Raw genomic sequence first — 27,973 nt, forward strand, 5'->3', positions numbered from 1 at the left:
TAAAAAAGTTCTTCTAACAGTCATTGAATTATATTTGAATTGTAAATTTTGTCCTTAAACAGGAAGATATCAAGTCTCTTACTGCACATATAGTTGAAAACTTTTATAAAGCACTTGAATCAATTGAATATGTTCAGACATTCAAAGGATTGAAGACTAAATATGAGCAAGAAAAAGACAGACAAAATCAGAAACTGAACAGGTATTGTTTAAATATATTGCATTTATAATGTATAAAATTATATCCAAAATTTTTTGTTTGGATCTGACATATGAAATTTACCCAGGAGTATTCTGGGTACCATCATTAGATAGTACAGGGTTGTATAGAAGGGTAGGTTTTTTTCCCTACCCAGAATCTTTTATGTGAAAAATGACTGCTCCGTATCATAACTCAAGATAAATTTTTAGTTTAATTTGCAATATTTTGGAGTGTTCTCTGGTTACATCTTGTATCACTGTTGAGGTGATTATGATGTAAATTATACGTAGTTAAAATTACTTTAGCTTCTCTTGGTTATACATATTTATTCTCAAATTTAATCTGGTCACAAACTTTAAATCATTACTCAGTGTTTGTGATATGTTTCTTACAGTGTACCATCTATATTGCGTAGTAACAGATTTCGCAGAGATGCAAAAGCCTTGGAGGAGGATGAAGAAATGTGGTTTAATGAAGATGAAGAGGAGGAAGGAAAAGCAGTTGTGGCACCAGTAGAAAAATCTAAGCCAGAAGATGATTTTCCAGATACTTACGAAAAATTTATGGAGAATAAAAAAGGTATTAAAATTTTGAATTTTTTAATAATGTATCATTTATTAGGTACAGAAATTATCAGTTGCTTGTGAAGGTTTGGTCATAGTATATAAAGCATGAAAGACATGAATTTTATAGTGAATCAGGACCTTTTAAAATTTCCAAATCTTTTTCCAAACCTGGGAGTTATTTTCGTGTTTAAACTGTTTTTCTTGAAACTTGCCATTTTGTGATGCTCTTCATTTGCTGTTTAGAATTACACTGTCTACTCATACATTGCCTTTTATGAACAGTCTTGGATTTATTTCTGTACTGAAATCTCCAGTAATACTAGAGACCATATAGATCCATAGAAACTTTCCAGAGCACTCTGCCTTTTATAGCTGTAAGGAAACTAAGCTCAAAGAAGTACCTCTGCTCTTTGAAATTTTAAAATCATTATAAAAATTTCATAAAGATACACTATCAAGAGAAGTAACATTTCCCGTCTTTCAAATATGTTTAACTTGTTTAAAAACTGAGATCTTATCTTTCAAAAGAATTAATCACTTTAATTCTATGGCCTGAAAAACCACCATTATTGGAGTACTGTCCTGCATATATCATATAAATGTTTACCAAAAATTTACATTTTGAAAGGCAAAAGCATTTCCTGAAAGGCAAAAGCATTTGTGATTTTGAATGAGATTTTCTAAAAGTATTTCTCCTTAGGTAGTGTTTCATTGATTTATTACGTTTTTCCTGCAACTTTTGTTCCCAGCCTCACTCATTATGTACTTGTTAATGCTTGAAGTTTTATTTACTACAGCCTGGCAGAGCAAATAGCCCATCAAAATGTCCTCTAAGGAATAGGTAACTTTTGGTAGCCTAATTCTTCTACCTTTATTCATTACAGGCACTGCCCTGACTACCATGAAAAGGGGCAGTGAGGCCGTACTTGAAGTACTGCATCCACTTAAGAATCATATACAAAAAAGTAGCAACCAGATATGAAAGGATAGTAGATACCTAAGTCGTAAGAGAAACAGATAAAGGAACCTGGAATATTCAGGAAATAAAGAGACTGATAGACATGATCATATCATTGTCTTTAGGCATTTGAAATACTAACTTATGGGAGAGATTATCAGGTCTATCAAGGACTATAGAAGTATAGGTTCAGTTCAGTGAAGGGCAGCTGCAGAGGGACAATGAAAGAGTCAGACAGGTAATGAATCCTTGACACGCCCTAGATAACAACAGTGTAGAATTCTCGTGTAGGATGACTGATTTTGGTATATGATTCTTAAGGTCCTTTCTAATCCTGAGGTGTCTAAGATTCCAGCTAATTAAAGACTTAACCACTAAAAAAAAAAAAAAAAAATTAAAAAAAAGAGTTAACCATTGTACACATCATGCTCTACTCTTAGCTCTTATGAAGCAAAGGCAGTGTTTTATAAGTTTTTAAGTTATTGTTATTTTCACTTGCTTTGCTTTTAGGAATATTTACTGAAAAAGATTAAAAATTTTACTTTCACTTTAGCAAAAGAAAGTGAAGACAAGGAAAACCTTCCCAAAAGGACATCTAGTGGCTTCAAATTTACCTTCTCCCACTCTGCCAGTGCTGCTAATGGAACAAACAGTAAATCTGTAGTGGCTCAGACACCACCAGCAAGTTCTAATGGATCCTCTTCCAAAACTACAAACTTGGCCACATCAGTGGCAGCCACCAAGGTATGTGACATTATTCTATACACGAACTTTGCTTTTTCCATCTTTAAAATTATTTCATGTTTACTAAAGAAAATTTGGATAATAATTTCAAAGAAGAAAGTTGTACACATTGTCATCAGAGAACATGACTGCTAATAACATTTGATTCTTTAGGTATATGGGTTTATCTGACATGTAATTGAGGTCTTTGTATAAACACAGTTTTGTATCCTGCTTTTATTTGTTAAAAAGAATTTTTCTGTGTTACTAAAACACTGTTGATGACTACAGAATTTCATTTTATTTAGCTGTATCATAGTATTTGTAAGTAACCTACCCAGTAATATTTTGGAGCACATAAGTTGATTCTGATGTTTCATTGATAGTAGGACTACTGGTGGTGTTGCATTTTAAGTTACCTTTTTGAATTGATGAGTAGAAGAATATTTCATACATATTGTCAAATACCTCCAGGAAGTTTCTACCAGTTTACATTACCATAAGCATTGTATGAGTGTGCTTGGCTCACTGCAGCTTTGCCAGTGTTGTTATAATTATTTTTAATCCTTCCCCATTAAGTAGTGGAGACAGTATAGATCTCATTCCCAGTTGTGTGTCCTTTGTTAGTAGCAAGGTTGAGTATTAGCCTTTTGAATTTGCTCTTCTGCAAGTTGTCTTTTCATAGTCTTGCCTTTTTAAAATTGGGTTATGTTTTTCTTAGTATGAATGAATCTTTAGTTATAAGGATATTAGCCTTTTGGTCATTTGCATAGCAAATGTATTTTCCATTTGGTTACTTTTTTATATAAACAAGTTTAAATTTTATTTTTTTTTAAAGATTTTGAGAGAGAACACGAGCAGGTGGGGGGAGGTGCAGAGGAAGAGGGAGAAGCTCCCCACTGAGCAGGGAGCCCAACACAGGGCTTCATCCCAGGACTCTGGGATCATGACCTAAGCCAAAGGCAGACACTTAACTGACTGAGCCACCCAGGCACCCCTAAACAAGTTTAAAAGGAGTGGCTTAAAATAAAAAGGCATAAATCTAAGACAACTCTTAATGTAAGGGTAGAAGGACAAGAGGACAGAAATGCCATAGTAGTAGAAAACCTAATCTGAAGGGATGCTTCTTGGTTTGAACACATAATACAATTTGAGTTTATTGTTTTACAAAAATGTAGTCTTTAGGGGCGCCTGGGTGGCTCAGTTGGTTAAGCGACTGCCTTCGGCTCAGGGTCATGATCCTGGAGTCCCGGGATCGAGTCCCACATCGGGCTCCCTGCTCAGCAGGGAGTCTGCTTCTCCCTCTGACCCTCCCCCCTCTCATGCTCTCTGTATCTCATTCTCTCTCTCAAATAAATAAATAAAATTTAAAAAAAAAAAAAAAAAATGTAGTCTTTATTCAGTATTGTATTGAGGTAGGCTCTTGACTAAAGATCACAGAAGTAGCATTTTCAGTGAGATTCTACTGCTTTTGAAACTTTTTTAATTAGAAATTTTAAAATTAATTTTCACTTCTTGATAGAATTTGGTATAATATTTGTGGCACTATATTAAGAATATTTGCTGTGAAGTTAAATTGTTCAGGTTCAGATCTTGGCTCTGCCTCTTCCTAGGCTATTTGACTTTGAGTAAGTTATTATATCTCTCAGGACCTTATTTTTTTCATTTTAAATAAGGATAAAATAGCACCTACTCTATAGGCTTATAAATATTAAATCATGTAATAAATGTAAAGAACTTAGAACACTGTTTGCACCTTCTCAATATATACTAGCTTTTCTTTTTTTAAAGCAATACATGCGCTTACTTTCAAAAGTCAAAATAGTATTAAAATGTTGAGAAAAATCAGTCCTTTTTTCTTCTCCACAGAGATAGTTAGAACTCTTCTTGTACCTGTTTCTTCTGTTTCTAAATAATATATTAATACTTCATATTGTTCTATCAAGTTTAGACCTAATTTATTAAATTCTTGTTATGGTAGATAAGAATTTAACATGTGAACACTCCTTACCACATCCTCACCCTTATTTCTCTATGTATCACAATTTTTGTTTAAAATAACCTTTGATAATTTTATAGCTATAGTGACAATATAAATATTCTTTATTCACAACTTTTTTCCTGGTCTTTTTTTCTATACTGTATGTTTCTTAATAACTTTTCTCTTTTTAGAGTAAATAATTGCCACCATTTTTTCATTTGTTGCAATAGTTAGGTGCCTTTCACTAATTCTTGCAGTGCCATTCAGGTTAGTTTCTGCGTTCTCTTGACGTCTCCAGTCTGGTTCCGACCTAGATCCGTTGCTCTCTAGACTTGCTGCACAGCTCTTGTCTTGAGGTTGCCGAGGCCATTATCCTAATACTTCCTTTGCCTCTCTTTTTCTTGTATTGCTTCTGGGTCTTATGTCTCTATACTCTTTCTTGATTTTCTCTTACATTTTGGTGCACATCCTCTAATAATTGTTTTCTGAGAAAAGAATCCCAGGAGAGGTAAAATTTGAGCCCCTGCCTCTATGAAACTGTGTTGATTCCATCCTACTTGACTGCCAGTTTAACTGAATGTAGAACCAAATCAGAAATCATTTTCTTTTAAAACTTAACTTTTAAAAGTTATTGTTGCCAAGAAATCCAAAGACATTCTTATTTCTGATTCTTTGTGTGTGCGTTTTTATTTTCTTGGGAGCAGCTGAACAGTCATGTCCTTCAGTTTGGAAACATTTTATATTATTTCGCTATAACTTATTCAGATGTTGGGCCCTCTGTATTGATCTTATAATTTTCATAATTTTTCTCTCCTGTTACTCTTTTTTTTTTTTTACTCTTCTTATTCTATTTTCTGGGTTATTTCTTATAGTTCTTAATTCATTATCCTTTCAGATAATTTTTTACTTAGGACAACAAAAGCAGGTTCAAGCACTAACACATTTTTCACCCTTCTTGACACTAACAGCAGATTACTGAATACATTTGTACTACATCTTTTTGCGGGGACAAGGAGAAAACAGTGATTGCTCTTGGAAAATAAATTGCTCATCACTCTAGATTATGACAAAAGTTTGAAATTTCCTATCTGTTGAGTGCCACAGTCCAGTTGATTGGTTCTTAAACAGAGCAGGTGTGAACTTGTCTGTTTTCCTTGGCAAGGCTTCTAAAGCTCTAATATGCTTTTAAAAATTGCATTCTTGGCAAACTTGGTAGTTTTTCAAGGCTGGTGAGACATTAGCTACTAATGAAATTACAAAGATTTTTTTTTTTTTTTAACTTACAGAGCTATAAAAACCACATTTTCCTTAACAGAAGTATACTTACCCAAAAAAGGAAAGAAAAATACTTACAAAATCATAATCAGAAACCATTAGTGGGTGCTAAAACAAGCACTTCTTTTGCCACAGATGAACAGAAGAGAACACTGAATCTTGCTTTTTCACTTAACAAACTTACCTGGGTGAGCTTTCCATATTAGAACATAAAAGAACTTCTCCATAGGATTCCAAAGTATGATACACTTTAATTTATAACTAACACTCTTGATGCATTTTAAAGTTGTTTCCAGCTTTTTGTAGTTAAAGCAATTGTATGTGACTTTCTACACAAAATATTTCATATACATGTGTATTTCTATATAGAATATGCATTTACAGTTTTGATTAGTTATTGAATTTACTAAGCAAAATGGAAATATGTGGATAGTTCCTTAACATGGTATATATGGCCAGTACCAAAAGCTAGCTTAATACTTATGGACATATTAGAAGCATTCCCACCAAAGTTGGGAACAAGGTAGGATACCACTGTGATTGCTATTATTTAACCATTGTTCTGGGGTCATAGCCAATGCAGTTAGGTGAGATAAAGAAATTAAAGCTATAAAAATTAGAAGATCTAAAAACCATCACTTTTGCTGATGATTTTTTAAAATTTTATTAATCATGTTTATGGAAGATCTGTCCTTTTTTTTTCATGATTTTATTTATTTGAGAGAGAACAAGCAGGGGTGGACGGGTAGAGGGAGAGAGAGAGAGAGAGAAGCAGACTCCTCACCGAGCAGGGAGCCCAACGCAGGACTCGATCCCAGGACCCTGGGATCATGACCTGAGCCGAAGGCAGACGCTTAACTGACTGAGCCATGCAGGCGCCTCTGTCCTTTATTTTTTGAGTAGAGGATAATTCTTGAATTCTCTCTTCTTACATTTTTTTTAATATGATTAATTATATTAATAGTTTCCTAACATAATTTGTTCATTGGTTTGTTTGATTCAGAAAAAATGTCATTGTGTATTCATAGGTGTTTGTTACTGTTATCATTCGTTTTCATCCCTTCCTTCGTATTGGAAACTTTTCTCAAGGGTAATTGGCATAAGTGGTCTAATTGCAATCTGATATTTATTTTAAAACAAGTATGTTTATGTTTGTATATTAAGTCTTGAATCTGTCAGATTCTTTACGGAGTGCATCTCTGGATTACAGGCCTTTTCTAATATTTCACATTTTATATTTTTATTTTCAGTAAAAATGATTGTTTTAACATATAGTTTATGGCATATATGTATAGATAATAGAGATAAAATTGATAATAAATTATGTAGCTGTGTGTTTCAGATAGAATATTTATTAATCTTAAGTAAAAAGGCATTTTAAATGTTACCGATTGGAAACTGAAATGTTTGTACATTATGATATATAATTTGTAATCCTAAACATGATTAAAATTTTCCTTGATAATTTGTCATCTTTGTGAATATCAGACTGGTGCCTTTTTAGAAGGTAATTACATCTTCTATCTCCTCCCATCTAACTTGTTTGGCTTAGAAACCAAATGAATAAGAATGATATTGTAGTAGCAGTTAATAGCAATTATTGAACACTAACTACATACCAAGGACTGTGCCACGTGCTTTTTATGTTTTCTTTTCATTTTCTTTTCAAAATAGTTCACTGAGATCTAAGTACTATTATACTAATTTTAAGATAAGGAAAATGAGGCATAGAGATACTAAATCACTAGCCCACAGTCATACACTTAAAAAATTGTGGCATTGCAATTTGAAGTTAGGCAGACTACAATCAATACGTTCTTACCAATTTAGCCATACTGCCTCTTACCAAACTTAAGACTTGTGTGTTATTAAGCTGAGAAAGCAGGATTCTCACATAAGTATATGTGGTATAAATAAGTTTGATTTAATTCCCAGACTTTCTGATAATGGTTTCTAGCTGCTCAGTGGCCTTTGTTGATATTACAGTGGTTCAGTTATATATTGGCCAAGTGTTACTGCCAGATGTCTGGATTCTTTAGATATGAAGCTACTTAACTTTGAAATATGAGTTATTTCAGTTGTATTTGTTTTTCCCCTTGAGGTCTGAAGGGTTTGAACTAAATCCAGTGTTTACAGTAGCGCTCTTAACCTGTGGGGTCATATGTATAAACTTATGACTTATGGGATGGATTCAAAATGAGTGCAAACCTGAGGACATTTAATTTCCTGGGTAGTATCCAGAGCCTTAATAGGTTTTTAAAGGGGTCCATGACTCATAAAGGGCCGAACACCTGAATTACCTCATCCTTACTTTCCTTTTAGTTAGAGAGGTAGCCCTAAATTTTTTAGTTGTTAGTTTTAGGAAGTATTTAATTTGTTTATTATTATCAAAAGCATAATGAAAACAATGGTATGCACTTAGTAATGAAATACATACATGAAGTATGGAGACAAAAGGAGGCTTCTTGTCGCTGACTGACTACTCTTTCTAGTTTAAACATAGAGAAATGAACTAGTTCATTTCCACAGTCCTTCCAGCTCCCCGTGTCATGGTGATTTGTGAGTCCTGCTGTTTGGAGATACATTTTTCCACAGTGAAATTTTGCTGAATTGAATTAAATTGTGAGGTATTGTTAAAAATCCAAGAGCTAAATAGAAAAGTTGAAGGTAACTTAGAGTGCCACCAATGGTACCAAGTGTTCATAATTTTCAAGCAGTTCCTTTATCAAATTCAAATGTATCTGAGATAAATATGATTAGATAGTTTAGAAAAGTTATTTGTGATGTCTTTAAAAGTGACTATTGATACTAGTAAGTTTTTTTTCCCCTTAAGTTACATATGTTAAAAAATTCTTATTCTTCTTCAATAGGGAAGTTTGGTGGGTTTAGTGGATTATCCAGATGATGAAGAGGAAGACGAAGAAGAAGAAACAGCTCCCAGGAAAAGACCTCGTCTTGGCTCATAAAATATTTAGTGAGGACCCTCAACGCGTGGTCTTACTAAAATGCTGCAACTGTTCAATGAGCTGAAAATCTGAATCAGAAAGCTTTCTCACTTGAACTTATAAATATACAAGGAGTAGCAAAAGATACTCAGTATATCAGCTAGGAGAGTTTAGTTCTGTAAAAAACCAGGCTTCCCAGGAACTTGACTGCTTGCTAGTAATTAAGGGGTTTGCCTTTCAGGCTGTCAAAAAAAAAAAAAAAAAAAAAAAAAAAAGTTAGTAACCAGAACCTGGGAGATAGCTTCTTCATGAGGAGACTCTCAGGTTTGGGGATGGCTTGGGGGAGGGAACAAGGTTGATAAAACAATATTAAATGCAGGGTTGCTCCAGGGGGGTATCTGATCTAGAAACAATTACAAAACTTTAGTTACAAACCCAATAACATTACTTGTATAATGGTGCTGGCCATGTTGTTCTTTTAATCAGTTGCCTCTTTTTAAAAAAATTTTTTATGAAAACCAAATTTAACTATCATAAAAATGAAGTTATGCTTTTGGGACCATTTTTTGAAGATTTAACAGAAATTCAGCCTTATAGGTAGTTGGAGGGAAGTACACTCTGTGTTACAGTACATGTTGAGTTTTCTACACCAGAAATTTTCAGTATGTATTTTGATGAAAACAAACAAGCTGGATTCAAAATGGACAGTCTTGTTAATATAACTTTACAGCACTCTTAGAGATAACTGATGCCAAGAATCAGTACATTAGTATTTTGAAATGATTTTCTCTAGAAACTTGGGAGTGGATTGAACAGAATGTTTCCAAGTGTCTCCCAGTAGTACCTACAATCTTTTATGCAAGATACTTTGAAGTCACTTTCTGCTTTGTTCATAAAGTTGTCTCTCTCTCTAGAGCTGCAAGCAAGTTTTAAAGTATAATTTATAAAGACTCCCACACAAAGACTAGTGCTGAATTAAGTGGCATTTAATATCTAGAGGCCATTTTGATCCAAGAAGTTACTTCAGTATCAAAGTCAGTATGCAGCACATGAAGTTTTTCCATAAACAAACAAGGGTGTAATATGAAAGCTGCTTTTTTTAAAGAGTAAAAGCACATTCCATGTACGTAAATGAATTTAAAATAAGTGGAGGCAAACAGTTAAGAGGTTTTATTTTTAGAACAGCAAGTTAACTGTAAATATTTTTAATGTTTGTTTGCTCATTTATGATCTGAGATCATGCTGAAGTGAGAAAAACATCCTCCAAACTACAATTTAATGCATTGGGAAAAAAAAAACTAAAAACAGGAATTCCAGCTACAGTCTTCAGATCACCCTTGTAATGTGTTATGGGTCCATTTTTCCTGGAATAGCTTAAACTGAAGCAGTTTCCCCTGTTTTGGAGATTTTGTAGTTAATTTTAATTTTGGCTATTGTTTGGAAAAGATGGGCTGTCTGTGTAGATATGAAGTATAGTTTTTCCATAAAACAGATGTTTATTTTGTATTAAAAATACCACTGTACTTGTTTTACACCATTTGTATACATGTGGTGATATTAATGCTGAACTGTAAAATTCAGGAATTAAAATGTGACCCTGTAATTCTATGATTGTTGCTTTTGTTTGGTTTGTTGTAAATATAAGTTATCTCCATTTTGAGATTTGTTCCATTTTATAGTATCTTTTAAAAGCCAATAAATTATCCATAGATATTTATTATAAACCACTAAGTCCTACACCAGTCTGAATGAAGTAATAATAAGCAAACGAAGGTTGACTGCACTTTAAGAATTACTGATTGTACTTACAGAAGGTGTGCCTTGGGCAAATGAAGTCTCAACACCAAAACATCACAGCATGGGGCTAGTCTCACCTCTTTGATTAAAAGTACATATAATGAAAAAGACCTCCCACTTTATAAGGCAAGTGCCTCAGGATACCCTAATTTAAACTAAGATCAGTAAAGTTACCATCTGAATACAGTTTTTTTCAAGCAAGTCTGTGAAGCCCCTTTCACTCTTCTTAGCTCTTAATTTCTTCTTGTCATCTAAGAAGCCCAGGCCTAAAGCATTTCCCTATTTACTCTTGACTCTTCCTGATTAAGTAATTTTAAAGTTCCAGTAGGAAGTATTATCTTTATACCTTATGAAGAGTTTAATTTTCCTTTCTGAAGAATTGCCAGGAGTCAAACATTTAAATCATCATCATCTAGGAACCTTTCTTACCGCAGAAATGTGAGTGTTTTGTTGACTTACAGGATAACAGTTTTCATGGTACATATGCTCACCCACAATGATATAAAAACAGGGCTTAAACTATCCCTTGAAAGAATAACTATTAAGTTTCCACATGTTAGCTGCTGTCTTAATGACTACCCTCAGGCAGATCAGGATTTTTATATCTCTATCATCACTCTGAACCAAGCCAGAGCCCACATTTGTATGCCTGAGGTTCTCTTAAAATTATATCTGTAAACATGTATCCACTATAAAAACTATTTTTAATAAAAAGTTACATGAAACAGATTTCTGTGTTTTAATCACTAGTTTTTCCTCTTGTCCATCTAAGTGATGAAAATGTAACAAATGTAAAGTAATGATGGTTTTTCTCTGCAGGTTGAAGACTGGAGCTAAACAAATTTTGGTATCCCTTTTTTAAAAGTTTATAACTGTAGGTTTAGAGAGATAAAATGGAATTAGAAATTAAACCTCAGGAGCAACCTATAACTAGAAAAGGGGGTGCTTGCTGGAAGACACCATACAGGAAGTTTTCTGAAAGAAGGGTCTCTCCTACTATTCTGGTTCTGGACGTGGGATCTTTTCGCCTGATCTGTAAGTAAACAACCACAGAAAACCATCCAGGACCATTTCACATAAAAAAGGCCTACACCCATGGCTGCATTCCCCTCAGGAGTTGACTGTTCCCTTTATCTTTTTTAATGGTAGCCTTTCTAGAAAGAGTAATTGAGTATTTTTAACATCCCTCATCCATTTTCCAAGTGCTGTTTGCTTCTGCCCAGGATAACATCTTCTGGTTGGATTTCCTTATACTTGGTATACCCACAACAACTCTAACTCACCCCATCTCCATATAGCAGCCACACATTTTTTTTTTTAGCTGAACGTTTTGATAATGTAACTTCCCTGCTTTAAAACTTTGCAGTGACTTCCTACTGCCATAATAAAATTTAAAATCCTCACATTTCCTACAGGGCCCTGCAAATCAGTACCCCGCCCATCTCCAATTTCATAGCCAGCCTTCTGCCCTGGTTCTAAGTGTATACACACCATACTGCCCACTCCTCACTAGCTGCCTTTCCTGTGGTAGGACCTGAGTTGGTCCTTCCCATTTCTCCCTGCAGCTAGCCTTCCAATCAGCTTAAGTATGGCTTTCTCAAGAAGGCTTGGCCAGCCCTGCTTATAATACTGCATTTTTCCCTCTGTACACTTGGCTCTTCGGGCCTTCTTCACTAGCCCCATGAAGGCAGGGACCCTGATGATCTAGTTGACAACTGTATCCTTGGTACCTAGCACAGTGCTTAGCATAAACAATAGTAACCAAGTTGGAATGAATAAATGCACAATCACGTTTCTATACCCTTTCTCAGCCCAAGTAGCTGTCTTCCCCACCACCCTTTACCTCAAAAGTTTAATAAAGTATTAAGAATGAGCTTATATTTGCATTTACAAACACAAGTATTTGAAACTAACAGGCTCAGTTTAAGGAAATTTATTTTTAAGAAAATTTGAACTTCTGTTTTGCTAAATTGTTTTTAAAATTACTTATTAATAACTTCTTCTTTAAGTTTCTCTGCAAGCAATCTCCTCTTTAGTAATGTTTGCTTCTCCTCTGCTGTCATTTCTGGTTTCTCTGTCATTTCCTTAAAAAAAAACAAAACAAAACAAAAAAAAACAGGAAAAAAATTGGCTATAGTGTAAGATGGGTTCATTTGTCTAAAATTCCCAACATACTGCCTCAAGGACATTTTCAGTAAATAAAAATGTAAAAAGCTACATGTGGACTGGGCTCCCTAAATCTCTTCTTTGCAAAAATCTCTTCTTAGAGAAGAAAGCCTCTTGGAGGTGGTGGCAAGGGTACTGTTGCTGCTTTGTGGATAAAATATCTCAAAGGGCTTAGGTAAAATAGACTGCTGACCCTTAAGCACTCAGAGCAGGGCAAGTAAAGAAAAAAATGTATAATGAGACCGCTATCATTTCAACCTCATAATCTTCATACCATAACCACCTCACTGCCTAGAAAAAACAGGTGCTACACTAGCAGGGAGGTTAATAGGACTGCATCTACAAGCAACATTCATTATCAAGGCTGTCTTGCACACATTCTGATTTTGACAATTCCACCTCTAGATTTGCAAAGTTTGACACACTAAAGCTAGCCATACCTCCACCTCCCCAGCAGGTTTTCCTTTCTGCTCGGAATTTTGTATCTGCTTAGTCCTCATATCCTTTCTCATGGACATCAATTTATCTCTCTTCTGCTTGAGGTAACGCTCGCGTTGTCGGAGCTCTTCTGTTCCAAGTGTTGATAAATTCTGAGTCAAAAAAGAGAAGGAACTATTTAAATTCAAGTCCACATAATAAGGGGCACAGATAACCACTGGCTGATTCAACTCAAAATTTGTAATAACAAAAGCCAAGTGTATGCCTGTTTACATTGTTTGCTCCCAGTACTTTGTCATTTTGTTCATAGTTCTTAAAAAGTAATGTTTTTTACTTACTGCTATTGGTCCTTCAATGCTTGCATGTTGTAAGCCAGGAATCTTCAGGCCTTTTTGTGGGAAGGAGGAAGTTTCAGGCAGCATTTCCAGCTTTCTTGCCAAAGGTTGTACTGACTGATTAGCAAAATGCACTTTAACTTCTGGCAGTAATTAGACAGAGACCAATTAGAATATTATAAGAAATATTAAGTATTAGGTTGGGTCACCAAAATGCCTAGTGTTTCTTTTCTCACTGTCTTTTTTTTTTTCCTCACTTTCAATCAACACACACTGATTCAATGTCTATATTGTTTCAAGCACTGGGTGAGAACAATAAACATGGTCTCTGTCCTCAAGGAGCTTGAACTACTGCTACTCATGAATAATGACATTTCAACAAATACCAAGCTCCTGCTGTTTGGCACTACAGCTACAAGAAGTCTAATTCTTGTCTAAAGAGTAGAACTACACTACACTGTAATACAAGGTTGCCACATAAACTAAATAAACAGGACACTAAAATTCCTTACTGGTAGTGTAATTGGTTGTCAAACTTTCGCTTACAGAAGAAACTGTAAATGACCCTATATTTTCAGAACAGTGAAGTTAAAGCTACAATTTTTTGTATTGGACAAGTAAATGCCAATAATATCAATAATTTTTGTTTGTAATACATACTGAAGGTAACTTGAATAAACCTACTAACACTGTAAGAAAATGTAAAGATTTTAAAGTTGAGTAGAACTTAGAAGCAGATATAACAGAGCACTCAATATTTTCCAGTTCTTTGGTGACTGTGCTAAGAGACAAGATTAACATGCTAATTGCTCTTCTGAGCCATTTTTTATTATAAGAAGGTGATTTTTTTTTTTAAGATAAAACATTTTCAGGGTAAGTACATGAACTATGAAAGACAGCAGAGTGAGACAAGAAAAGACTCAGATAAAAACGATAGCAAGAACTAAAAGCAGGATGGGCAAACATGATATACATGTCCCAAAATGTTTAAAAATCTTGATAGCACAGTAAAACCAGAAATAAAATTCTGCATGAGCAAAAAACTTGCCAAAGGACCACTGCTTTAGCATGGAGTAAGTGTCCTGATGGCAGTGCCAGGGAGGCTGGAAGAAGAAATGCTCTTTAGGCTCTTGGACAGTAAGGAAAGTCTCCATAGAAAAGATGAGGCTGTAGCTAACCTCCCATCAGCCTAGACAGGGAGCTACAGAACTTAGAAATAAAAACAACACTCAAGCAAATTGGTTGCTGCAAACAAGAGTTAAACATGCCATTCTTACTGATGGTGACTTTACACAGAGGTAGGCTTAGCCCCCAGATATGGAAGCACACGACTGAAGAAGGGACAATTCCATTCATTTCTGAGGAGGGGGATCCTAGGCACATAAGCATTTATATTCCATTCATGTACATGTTCTGGATAGTTCTTGCCTGGACTTTGTTAGTTATGAACACCTTGTATGTTCTAACTCACACCTAGAGAGGAAAGTACTTGAAACCAAAATACTTAGCTTCTCTGATTTCTAGGAATACACAATTAGAAAATCAGGAAGCTTAAAGAAAGATCATCTTATCTCTGGCAACTCTTTGCATCAGTCTGAGAACAGATGCCATCCATTTCTAGCAGGAACCAAGGAAAAACATGAAAAAAAAAAGGAATTAAAAAGGAAGTCAGACTCCTTTTTGATTCTTCCCAAATTAGGTTTTCAAAATGGACTTCCATCACTGTGCATGAAATGATTTCCTGGAATATCAGATATACTCATTTTTAAAAAATAGAATAGTTTTTGAAAACTAAAGTCATTACTTTAGAAATTATCTGCCATTTGTTCTGTGCCACTTCTGTGTATATCTGAGTTATATGTGGTTTGAGATTAAGTTTAACTTCACTTAATAGTCAGATAAGGAACTAGACAAAGCAAAAGTATTCAAATTATGTCAGACACAAGACTGAAACGTGTGTACTTAGGTCTGTACAAAACAGAAAGCTAAATCTGGGCCAGCAAATTAAAAAAGAGCTCAGACAAATCTAAAGCAGGTGCTTTCATAAATATAATTCAGATGAAGTTATTCTACCTAAAATCTGATTATGAAAAAAGAACAATGGTTAAATTTGCTAGGAAGAAAGAAGCAAGGTAATTTCATAAACCTGCTTCTGTTTCATATGCCCCATTGTTTTATCAACTAAGAGTACAGTTCCTTAAAATAAATGGGTAAACATCAAACCCATCTTATCTCAATTATAAAAATTCTTCTAAAGTGTAAAAGAATACAAGATTTTGGAGGCAGAAGACCAAATAAGTTACAGTTTTACCACTTAAAAGCTCAGTGGTTTTAGACAAGTCACTCAACTTCCTTGAATTTCTTCTAAAACAAAAATAATAAACATAAAAATAAAGATCATATCTACCTCACAGTTGTGTGGCTTTTTTTTTAATGAGAAAAGGACATTTATTTAAAACCAGAGAAATGCGTGATAAAATGAACTGAATTCATGATCATGACTCAACTTCTGTTTCTGAGTTACTTGTTTTCTTATAAAGAAAATCAGAATATATTAAAAATGACTTCGCCATATATTGTACAAATCCATCCATTAACGTTTTCCACAAGGATTCTCATCAATTTTAGTTTCAATATTTCCCGACTAAACATCTGGATAAACTGGCTACTTTTGTTTCCTAGTTATGCTTTAATTCATTAGGAAAATAACTTAATATTACCTTTCCAAGTTCCGCTTCTAACTCACAAACACTATATAACTGTGGTCAAGGAAGAGAACACAAATGCGACGGGAGCATATCTTGGAGGCTGCGGCCTCGGTGGCTCCCTCAAGGAAACTTCACTCGCTGCTGGGTTCCAGGCTTCACTTAGAAATCTGGGGACTACACCCTCTCTGTCAGCTGAGTATTTCCTACCTGCAACCTCCACAGCTAAATTAAAAAAGAATTTTAAAGACCAATGGCCATTCAACACTCCCTCCCAGGGGTTTTGAAGGTTAAGTAGATATGAGAAAGTAACACACTCTTTATGATGTTTATCTATCCATCTTGTTAGAGAAAGTTCAGTACCTGAGGGTGGGTGTGCAAAATGTTCACCATCTCCTTGGGAATTCTTCATTTTTGCAGTTTCATTAGCATGCACTGGAGGCTCTTCTGTTTTAGCCTCTGATAACTTCAGGAATCCATAATACAATTTAAAAAAATTTTTAGATTAATTTTGACTAATTCACTATTTAAGGGATCCAAAGACGTTACTTTAAAAAAAATGTATTGTCTACTAAATAAATAATGAACAAGAGATTTTCCAAAGTTTTTAAGATGTTTCCAGCATTTTATATCTTTTATTTTTTGAGGTAGATAAACATTCTCATTTCAAATCATGCACTGCTAAGAGTAACTAACTAGTATGTTTAGAACTTTGGACTTAGCAAGAAGTTAGGTTCAAACCCAGGCTTCACCTTTACTACTCATCTGACCTTGAGGAAGACACCAAAAATACTCTAATAAGAGAAAGAAATCCACTGAATTATAAGGTGCTTTTCCACTTAAAATAATCTATAAACCACTACCGTGGTATGCCTGAAGAAGCTACAAATGGGTTTATTCCCATTTCTAAAATGGGATAGTGTATTTAAACCAAATAAATCATTTAAATCTTGGAAAAAACTAAACTGACAATTTGTTTTTCTTAAAAACAGAGGAAAATCTAATCACATGTAGCTTATTAGGTAACTCATGTCATAAGCCCCTATATGCTGGGTAAAAGACATAGGAAGATTCATTATCATACTATCAGCTCTACTCTTGTGTGTTTGAAAATTTCTATAATAAAAACCCATACATATAGCCCCTAAACTATAGTATTATTCAAGAAGCCAAATATAGTTTGCTTATAAATCAGAGTTAATACTAATGTCTTCTGATAGCAGTTTGGAGCTGATTTCTATTCTATACTCTTAAAAGGTTTTATTTATTTATTTGTCAGAGAGAGAGAGCACAAGCGGGGGGGGGGGCAAGCAGAGGGAGAGGGAGAAGCAGGCTTCCCGCTGAGCAGGGAGCCCGATGTGGGACTCGATTCCAGGACCCTGGGATCATGACCTGAGCCAAAGGCATATACTTAACTAACTGAGCCACCCAGATGCCCCTGTTCTATACTCTTACATTAAAAAATATCAGCATCTATGAAATGCACCTCCATTTACTAAAAGGAGATTTACTTAAAGATACATAAATCACCTCTTAATCCTAAAACATCTCTATTTCTTCTGCTCTTCATGGGGTACCTTGCAGTAAAATAAGGCTTTTCAAAAACAGTGCATGATACAAGCATGTATTCATAGTGATTGAAGGAAAAAAAGGAAAACGACTTCTGAGTGATTGAGAGACAGTTTATATTCAGTTTCCCTTTCCCTTCAGAGAGATTTGGGAAAACACAGGAAGAGAGGCAGCTAGAGCAGAAGAGAGGAAAGAATAATTATTAGCTTCCTTCACCTCAGCCGGATACATGTTTAATTTATCCTTAGGAAAGATTAGGCACTTTATGGAAATAGTTCTTAATGGAAGAACAGTATGCCAGGGAATATCATAACTGACTCATTCTGCTTCAGGCTGATAACGTTAAAGTCTGCAGGGGACCCTCAAGAGTAACTGCAGTTGCTGTTTCAAAACAGTAAAGGAATCAAAGAGAGGGAGAAAGTAAAATAATTATTTTTAACTGTCTCTTATTCATAAAATTAAGGGGAATTTTTATAAGGAATCCCTCATAATATGAATGATATTACAGTTTTTTGTAGTTAATCTTAGTGTTTTTGGGTACTTAAAAGGTAGGTTGCTGCATGGGTTATAAAGCGAATATGGTTATAAAGTCACATATAAATGCTTAGAATTGCCAAGAGAATATGATACTCTGAGGAACTACGTAGTTCCACATAAGCAGCAAATCCTAGGTGTAAACTTAAGAGATAACAGCAATGAGGGGCACCTGGCTGCTCAGTCAGTAGAGCATGTGACTCTTGGTCTTGGGGTCATGAGTTTGAGCCCCACGTTGGGCGAGTTTACTTAAAAATCAAAGGATAAGGGCACCTGGGTGGCTCAGTCGTTAAGCGTCTGCTTTCGGCTCAGGTCATGGTCCCAGGGTCCTGGGATCAAGCCCCGCATCGGGCTCTCTGCTCAGCGGGAAGCCTGCTTCTCTCTCTCCCACTGCCCCTGCTTGTGTTCCCTCTCTCGCTGTGTCTCTCTCTGTCAAATAAATAAAATCTTTAAGAAAAAAAAAAAAGGTTAACAGCAATGAAATACTTCTGTTATATTAATATGTTCTGTGGGCACCTGCTTTTTTCTCTTCCTTTCTTCCTCCTGGTCATATTCCTCTTTTGATTTTCTGAAATATACAAAAATAAGGTAGAAAAGTAAATTTTCTTTTTTGGTCAAAGAACAAATATCCAACAAGCAACATGCCAAACTAAGCTCACAATATGTGCAAGGAATCTTGGAAACCAAGATGGAAATAATCAGGCTTTTCTTAAAGCAGCTTAGAATCAACAGAGAAAGATACACATAATAGGCATATACAGCATAATACAGTAACATAAACTACAGGTTCACCCATTTCTTCTGGAAATGGGAATGACCCCTAGCTGAACAAAGACCTACAGATTTGAAATCCTAAACCCAAATCTGAATGGCAAATCTGATCTTTCACTTTAAAGTGATAAGCTCCATCTCTCCCTCATTTTAGTTTTTCCAGTGCCACCAGAGCTATCTCAAAACTCTCCTGGTATCACTATGCCAAAGCCCTATCAGTTGTTGTAAACTGCTCACTGAGGGCCTCTGATTTAGGAAAACAGCCAAGTCAACTCTCATTCATTACTAAGCTCTACTACTTTAAAGAGTACATTCCCCTCGAAAGCCCTTAGAAAATAAAATCTGAAAGTACAAGGTGATTAATTTTCAGACCACTAATCAACCAACAGAAGCAACCAGTTGAAGTCAAAACTACCAGTCCTCTAAACCTATTAACCTTATCCTTAACTCTTCACACCTATAAACTCAAAGCATTCTGTGTTGTCTCAGGCTCCCATCTGCCCCTGCTGTGCAAAACAGGATCTGGCCGGAAGAGGCTGGGTTTACCAGCACACCTGCCTCCCTCCCCACAACCACTCAAATCCCCTGGAATTAAGTACTAAGTCATGGAGCTCTTGCCATAGTTCCCCACTAGACCCATCCTCCTAATCACCATCCTGCCTTGTCCTCCCTTCTGCTTTGCAGTTGAGGACAAGGTGGATAGCGGTAGAACTACAGGATGCTAGAAGACGATCATGTGTATGGTTAGAGTTGAAGAGAAAGGAAGGACTCGCAAAGAACAAGTCCCCATTCTGCAGGTGACACAGTGGCTGCAAGTATCCTTCTGCCCTAAGCCTATACATTCTCAAAGGAGATTTTAAAAATTAGGTGCTGCAATTGCTGCTCCCTTCCGAAATTCCCAGAGGGGTCAAGAGGCAACAGGCCCAAGGGAAAAAAAGAAATGTTCCTTTAGTGGCCTGCACACTCCATGCCAGGCATCTGGCTGAGAATCATGTAACTGGGGCAAGGAAGAGACCGGCAAGACAGTCATCTGGGATGGGCACTTCCCATTGTCCACTTTTCCCTTACAGGTTACCTGCCACCCTGTCAGCTATTTGGTCTGTGGAGTGTGAATGTCCAGCCTCCTGCTGTTAGACACACCTGGAACGAGCCACCTGTAATACCAAGGTCCAGAAGCCATGGACTATCTTGCTCACCGGGCTGGGTCTACTGGCTGGTTTCCTGTTTCCATGATGGGAGGGGAAGAAGCCCCTCCCATTTAGGTTGATATGGTTATGAGGCACTTGAAAATCATTTTTTCTGTCCATTAAAAAATGTTATACATAGTTATAAACAAATACAATGATAAATCATTTTTATTGTTTTTAGTAGAGAATTTAGTTATTTTTCACTAATTCATAATATTTTGAGGGTAGAAAACATATACAGATCATGTCACAATATTACTAATGATTCATTCAAAAGATAATTAAAGAAGGATACCTAAGAACTTCCCTCAGGATTTTCATCTCTTCCTGTTCAAGGTCACTGACCATATCAGAACCATCTGTTAGGCAGTCAGGTAATACACCTGTTCAAAATCAAAGACCACACAAAAGAATATGAACTCAACTGAAAACATTTATTACTCACTATTCTAACTCACCAAGAAGTACAAATCAGTTTATTAATGGCTTTCACTTAAATGGTCTAAGCTATTATCTTTCTAATTATGGTCTTTTTACTTTTTCTTGTTTTACAGAATCAGCCCCACCCAAACCCCAGTTTTACCTAGAAATTCTCTTAGTAATTATTTGTATTACCTATTAAAAATAAACATAATATAGCAATTAAAATTAGTTAATATAAACTATCACCTCGCTTAATCGTATACTGAGGATAGACCACTGAAATCATTAAGCTCCTAATAATGAAAGTATGCTCTCGGTGGCACCTGGGTGGCTCAGTCGTTAAGCGTCTGCCTTTGGCTCAGGTCGTGATCCCAGGGTCCTGGGATCGAGCCCCGGGAAGCCTGCTTCTCCCTCTGCTGCTCCCCCTGCTTGTGTTCCCTCTCTCCCTGCCTCACACTCTGTCAAATAAATAAATAAAATCTTAAAAAAAAAAAAAAAGTATGCTCTCAGAAGTATCCCTTAAGTGTGAAAAGAGTTTACAAAACAAAATATAAAATACTTTGTTAATTTGAACAGCATGTTAATACTCTTCATTCATACTACAACAAATGCTACTGAAAAGGGCCCTGCTTACTACCTGGGAAAAAGCACGGTGCTAAGCACTCGGGGGGAACATAAAGATGGATAAAACAATCTGCCCTCGGAGCTTCTCTCCAGATATTGGGCCAACAACTATAAACCAGGGCAATACCAACTTCAGCCCAAAGCAAATAATAATTCATGGCAAGTAATTTTAAGTATTGGTTGAATTTACTTTATTACCTACATCTTCCTAAGAAGCAGGTAGACTGGTAATCAGTGTTCTATTCGTATCTATAATTAGTATATTCCCACAACATCAGCAGCATGTCTCTTAATTTTTACCTTCCATTTCTTTATCCACAGATGACTATGGGATTTTTGGATCTGCTCTAAATTAAAGTACCTTTATTATTCTAATCCCCTTGATGTTTAAATACCTTTTTTAATTAAACATTTTATTTTGAGATAATTGCAGATTCACATGCCGTTGTAGGAAATAATACAGAGAGATGCTATGCATGCACCCTTTATTCAGTTTTCCCCCAATGGTAACAACTTGCAAAATATAGTATGGTATCACAACCAGAAAACCGACATCTATCAAGTGCATTTTTGCACTTTTTCCAGTCAAAAGATATACAATTAGTATTCTCTGATAGTATTTCTGAGGAAAATGAAAAGAACTAAGGAAAGAATGATGCAACAGTATGCAATACTTCAAAACCATCAAAATAATGCTCTGATTTGCATTTCCCAAAAATTCTTTGATAAAATACAACAAAGAATCCAGAGAGCCTTTGAATTTTTCTTACCACAAAGACAATTTTCAAATGGTCTGCGGTTTTGAGTACAATCAACATTGCTCTCAGGTACTAACTCCTGGATCTAAGTTAAGCAACATTCTTAAATGCACGTATTAAAAATGCTATGGCACAAACTAAGTATTAGATTTTATTTAAATGTAAGCCAACAGTCCCACCCAGTGGTTTGATACCAGCTCTGTTCCGCATCATTGCCTCATCCTCCCTTGCTAATATAAGCCAGATTTAATTATCAGGCAGCCAAGTATTCAGAGGCTGAGCCCTACCCCACCACAGGAGAGTGATTCATGATAATGGTCTCATTTCCCCTGCCAGAGGGTTTAAGAAAAACATGTGACCCCAATCCTGACCAATAGGACCTGAGAGGGAAGCTCCTGGGGGCTTCCAAGCAAGTTTTGTCTTGCTAACAAAAAGAGATGTACAGGAAGAAATACCCCTTTTCTTCAGGAGATGTTGTTGAGTCTCAGCCAATGCAGCTAGAGTGCAATCAGGAGAGAAGATCCTGAGAATAGCAGAGTGTAAAGATGGAAAGTGTCGGCGTTCTTGATAATATCACTGAGTCACTAACTTAACCAACATGCACTGTCTTCCTTCCTTTCTTCCTCTGGACTTCTTGTTCTGTGAGAGGATCGTTTCTTACTGCTTAGGACATTTTCACTGAGGTTTTTTCTGCTAATGGCAGCCTGAGGCATCCGGCTGATACAAGCTATATGTATTTGTTCCCTTTATATTAAAATCTAAATGAGTTTCCAGTTAAATTCAAAACTGAAAACTATATGGAGTGCCAATATCAAGTTCACTAGTTATGCTTTAATCCCCCCAAAACAATTTTAACTATAACATAAATTATTCACATCCTCTAACCCATAGGTCAAAATAAAGCATAATTTCAGGAACATTCAGAGAAAAGGATTTTATAAAAGTAAACTATGGTAGAAAAACACACAGACTGTTTTCCAAACTTATTTACACCAAAGTAACAGCACAGTGTCATCCATCGTTCAGGGTTAGGGTGATGTTATCTCCTACTCAGAGACATCAGCTCTCTCACCTGCTGTGAAAAGCATCCTAGGATTTTACAGGATGGTTATGGTGGTGGTTGGGCTCTAAGAGACAGTCTCTACTCTCATCATACTAATGAGAGGAGAATCCACAAGGGCCCTGCAACACTGCGATGTTTGCCCTGCAACAACAGAAGCCTCTTGTTGCATGTTCCAGACCCTTAAAAGCAAACAGTACAACTGAACTATAGCTCTCACATCTTCAAGAAACAATTTTTAAAAAGGTCCTGCTGCCAAACCATTAAAGAGTATGTAGGCATGGTCAAGAATATCAGTGCAGTTAATTGAGCAGAGGAACACATAGGTATTAAGGTAGGTTACTAGAGCCAGAAATCTGAAAGGAGGTAAGAATCTGGATTGAATCTGGATTGAAAAGGAGATAGTACAATAAGAAGTATGGTTAGAAACTCAGATGTGTTGAGTCAAGATGTCAAATGTAATTCAAATACACAAGAAGGGAACAAAAGCAGGAAAATCTAGGGACAAACTGAAATTAGATAAGAGAGTCAGGGAACAGATTAACTAAAGAGAACTACTAGGGCTTTGAGTTCTGTTTCCCTTTCCCTGATGGTAGTGCAATCATACCTGCCCATTACCCTAGAACAATTCTCAGTTTGGTCCCAGGACCAGCATAATCACCTGGGAACTTGTTAAAAATGCAAAGCATTCGGTCCCACCCCAGACGTGCTGAATCAGAAGAGAGAAACAACCATACGTGTTTCAACAGCCCTCCAACTACTTCCAAAGCTCACTAACACTGGAGAGCCCCTGTCTCCTACAAAGGTCCTAACAACGATAAGCCAGAAGGAAAAGACAAGTCACCTTCCCTCAACAGTAACTAAAACTGTGACAATTCAAAAATACTGAATTTCATAAATAAAATGGCTAGGAAGAAAAATCAACCTAAAACATCATTAAATCAAATTCTGGTCTGCTTTCTTTGAGACAGCCAACACAAACTGATCAGGAAAGTTTACATTGTTGAATCTCTTCAGTCAACAAACCTGAAATACATTTGTACAAAGCAGCTACATTTAAGACCATAATAGAATCAGAATAGTCAAAACTAAAATAAAAAAAAACAAAACAAAAAACCATTTAGCACTTAGATTTCTAAATTCAACATTTTACCATTTCTCTCTTGAATTATTCGAATGGCTTGCAGCTGCATTTCAATGTTTTTCTGGACCATCATTGCTTTAAAGATAGTAAAATCTTCTGCTGCCAACACAGGTTGCAAAATGGCCTATGGAAAGAAGTCTGGAAGTTAAACGAAGATTCAAGTTGGTTTTTTTGTTGTTTTTTTAGGATTTTATTTATTTATTTGACATTGAGAGAGACAGCGTGAGAGGTAACACAAGCAGGGGGAGTGGGTGAGGGAGAAGCGGGCTTCCCGTGGAGCAGAGAGGCCAGTGCGGGGCTCAGTCCCACGACCCTGGGATCATGACCTGAGCTGAAGGCAGACGCTTAAGGACTGAGCCACCCAGACGCCCCTAAACGAAGACTCAAGTTTTAAAACTATTACCACACACTCAGATCATTTCTATGGCCAATCATCTGTATTAATTCAAGAATGCTGTATTATTATTTACGGTAAGATGACTCAAAAGGAAAATTTTAAGATTCTAAAAGCCTAATTTAATGTAAGGTTGACTCTCCCAACCCCCAGGCCTCCAAGAAGCTAAGGCTGACAATGGTGATGTATTTTCCAAATAAGCCAGTGCTGAGTAACTCTGAAAAACAACACAGAAATTAGGCTTACTTTTTTAAGGATGCACTTCAGTATCTGGATTTGTTTTGCAGCCAAAATAACAATATCTATTGGTTTTATTTCTATCACCTAAAATTTACTGTGAATAATAAATCGGTAACTACAAAATTATCCCTTAATTCATAAAAGCACCAAGTTGAATAAAAGTAAATGCAAAAAAAATGGAGTCTGGAAAATAAGTGTAATGAGATATTAGAAATGTGAGAACACAACTGTCCTGTATGTAGAAGTTTCATGTAAGAGGTAAGTTAGAAATTATGATATGAAATCATTTTCTGGATGAAACAAAAATGTGATAAATTAAGGGGAAAAAATGAAGGTGTCTACCCGGGAGGACCCAAATTAACACTTCCTTAACTACAGGGAGCTATTTGCTGTATTAAAGAGCAAACCAATTCCCAAGCTAATTAATAATAAGTAGAATAAGATTTGCAATGTGTGAACACCCAGAAGAAAGCACTCAAATTTTATGCACCCAACTAAAATCTTATTTCAAGCTTTACATGATATTAATGTAAAAGCTGAACACACAAAATCATGCAGAGGCAACCAAGGGTGTGCTATTGTTCACCAGGCAGGCTGCAGCACTGTCAGACACATCAACAAAAGCTCTATCGAAGAGCTCTACTCAAAGAGGAAGGAGCCCTCCCCCAGCAACCAGCTCACACCCTAGACAACCGCAGTATATAGCAAAGCAAAACAAAACGCAAAAGCAGCTCTCTGTGACATTTATGAAGAGTCAACTGTCGAAAAAAATGATGGAAAGTTTATTCCCTTTAAATTCACATACACTGTTCAAAAGACCCACGGCAGGGCGTAGCAGATAGGCTTGACTGAAAGTTGCAGCCCAAAGCTCAGTATTGAAAACACTTGTGGACAGTCTCCGTGATAGATTAGTGATGTCTGCCAAGACACCTTTATGGGATTGCGCCCCCACGTAACTTTGTTCTCGGGCTTCCTCGACTTCTTATTAGTGACACTAAGGACTTTATCCTCATCAATAATAAACACTTGAAGGGCAATGCTATTAATAGCAATGTATCAACTGGAGCTTCTAACAGCAAGTTAAAGTTTGAGTTGATACTTAAAAGTGTACCTTGATGCATCTAAGAAATGCATATTCCTAAGCTGTGCCCTAAACATAATGAATCTAAATTTCTAGAAGATGGGTGCCGTGCTCGCTAAGGCAGCACATATACTAGCGGGTTGGGTGCCCGTGTATTTCCACAGATAATTCTTGTAACATTAAAGCTCGAGAACCATTGACACACTGGAAGAAAATGAGCCCTTGATACCAAAAGCCATTCCCAGCTTAACCATGTACCAGCTGTGTGACTCTGGGCATGTCATTTAGTCCTCTGAGCTTCAGTTTCTTCATCTGCAAATTGGTACTATAATAATAATAGGAATACAGTATTTTGTTGAATCTAAGACTCCAGATTAGTAAAATAAGCCTTTACTTCTTGTACCAACTAGAAAAGAAAAAAAAAAAAAAACTCTGCCAATTAAATGATAACATGTCATTCAGTGTAAAATACATTCTCATTTCAGAGGTATTATGATATGAAAAATTTGCATTTTAGCATGAAAGAAATATAATAATAACTTTCTGGCTGGGTGTTGGAATTAAATAAGAAGAGAAAGCACTTTTTAAACTGAAAAGTACCTGTAAAAGTAATTGTTCTGGTCCTGTTGAGGCTGGTTAAATATCAAAATGGTGCACTAATAAACCTAACAACTTTATAGCAATGGGATTCTTCTGGTTCAAGGAAATGGATAAGAGCTTCCAATAAAGGCACTAAGAGGAACTAAATACAAGAGTTACTTCAAAAAACTGGCAAGTACTTTAAAAACAACAATAATCTTAAGTATCCATTAAATTAATTGAAATGTCAAACTACTTTGACAGAAGACTATGAAGTAAGGTAAATGTGATGGTATCTATGTTTGAGAAGAGCACATTAACAAAAAAATGAACACTGAGTATTTAGGAATCTGACATACATGAGTTTACAAGATATTCAAATATATTCACACTTAGTCTAAGGTTACCCTATTATTATCTCTGCTTAGAGTTCATCATACCATAGTTTTGAAAGGTACAAGTGGTTTCATGTCCTTACACTACTCCATTAATAGACAGAACTACCAAGAGAAACAGATGAATTCATAATTATAGTTGGAGACTTCAATACCCTCTATCAGTAATGGACAGATCCAGCAGGCAGAAAATCAGAAAGGACATAGTTGAACTGAACAGCACCTTCAGTCAACTGGATCAAATTGACATTTCTCCAAAAACAGAAAAATACACATTCTTCTCAAGCACACATGAAAAATTCACCCAAACAGACTACATTCTAGGCCATAAAACACATCTTTTTTTTTTTTTTTTAAGATTTTTTATTTATTTATTTGAGAGAGAGAGAATGAGAGAGAGCAAGCACATGAGAGGGGGGAGGGTCAGAGGGAGAAGCAGACTCCCTGCCGAGCAGGGAGCCCGATGCGGGACTCGATCCAGGGACTCCAGGATCATGACCTGAGCCGAAGGCAGTCGCTTAACCAACTGAGCCACCCAGGTGCCCTAGGCCATAAAACACATCTTAATAAATTTAAAAGAATAGGAATCATACAAAGTATCCTCTCAGACCACAATGAAATTAAACTAGAAATCAATAGCAGCATGATAGCTGGAAAAACCTAAAATAATTGGAGATTAAATAATGCACTTCTAAATAACACGTGAGTAAAAGAAATACAGTTGACCCTTGAACAATGTGGGGCTTAGGGGCACTGACCCCTATGCAGTCAAATATCTGTGTATAACTCTTGACTCCCCCAAATTTAACTACTAATAGCCTACTGATGGCCAGAAGCCTTACCAACTACATAAACAGTCCATTAACACATATTGCATATGTTATATTTATTATATACTGCATTCTTACAATAAGCTACAGGAGAGAAAATGTTATTATGAAAATCATAAGGAAACTAAAGGCAACCTCCTGAATGGGAGAAGATATTTGCAAAGGACATATCTGATAAAGGGTTAGTATCCAAAATATACAAAGAACTTACACAACACCAAAAAACAAATCATCCAATTAAAAATGGGCAGAAGTGGGACGCCTGGGTGGCTCAGTCGTTAAGCGTCTGCCTT

At 36.0% G+C, this 27,973-nt stretch overlaps 2 protein-coding genes across 4 annotated transcripts in view; one reads left to right on the forward strand and one right to left on the reverse strand.

The window, feature by feature from the left end:
• PPP4R3B (protein phosphatase 4 regulatory subunit 3B) overlaps positions 1–10,258 on the forward strand; it is a 63,138-nt gene extending 52,880 nt beyond the window's left edge. For 2 of the 3 annotated variants that reach the window (XM_032410955.1, XM_032410957.1), the window contains 4 exons: positions 63–202; positions 597–781; positions 2,280–2,470; positions 8,576–10,258. In XM_032410955.1, coding sequence (XP_032266846.1) covers positions 63–202; positions 597–781; positions 2,280–2,470; positions 8,576–8,671 — 612 coding nt within the window. In that variant the 3' untranslated portion in view covers positions 8,672–10,258. The remainder of the gene's footprint in view (positions 1–62; positions 203–596; positions 782–2,279; positions 2,471–8,575) is intronic. The other variant, XM_032410956.1, reaches the window with a different exon arrangement.
• A 2,110-nt stretch (positions 10,259–12,368) lies between these two features.
• Positions 12,369–27,973, reverse strand: part of CFAP36 (cilia and flagella associated protein 36) — a 29,379-nt gene continuing 13,774 nt past the window's right edge. The window contains exons 4-10 of the mRNA XM_032410958.1: positions 24,171–24,285; positions 20,448–20,535; positions 18,711–18,762; positions 16,455–16,557; positions 13,390–13,529; positions 13,054–13,203; positions 12,369–12,531 (exon numbers count right to left, since the gene is read on the reverse strand). Of these exons, the coding sequence (XP_032266849.1) occupies positions 12,430–12,531; positions 13,054–13,203; positions 13,390–13,529; positions 16,455–16,557; positions 18,711–18,762; positions 20,448–20,535; positions 24,171–24,285 (750 nt within the window). The 3' untranslated portion in view covers positions 12,369–12,429. The remainder of the gene's footprint in view (positions 12,532–13,053; positions 13,204–13,389; positions 13,530–16,454; positions 16,558–18,710; positions 18,763–20,447; positions 20,536–24,170; positions 24,286–27,973) is intronic.

Source organism: Phoca vitulina, unplaced genomic scaffold, assembly GCF_004348235.1.
Source record: "Phoca vitulina isolate PV1807 unplaced genomic scaffold, GSC_HSeal_1.0 scaffold12, whole genome shotgun sequence".
NCBI classification, from domain to species: Eukaryota; Metazoa; Chordata; class Mammalia; order Carnivora; family Phocidae; genus Phoca; species Phoca vitulina.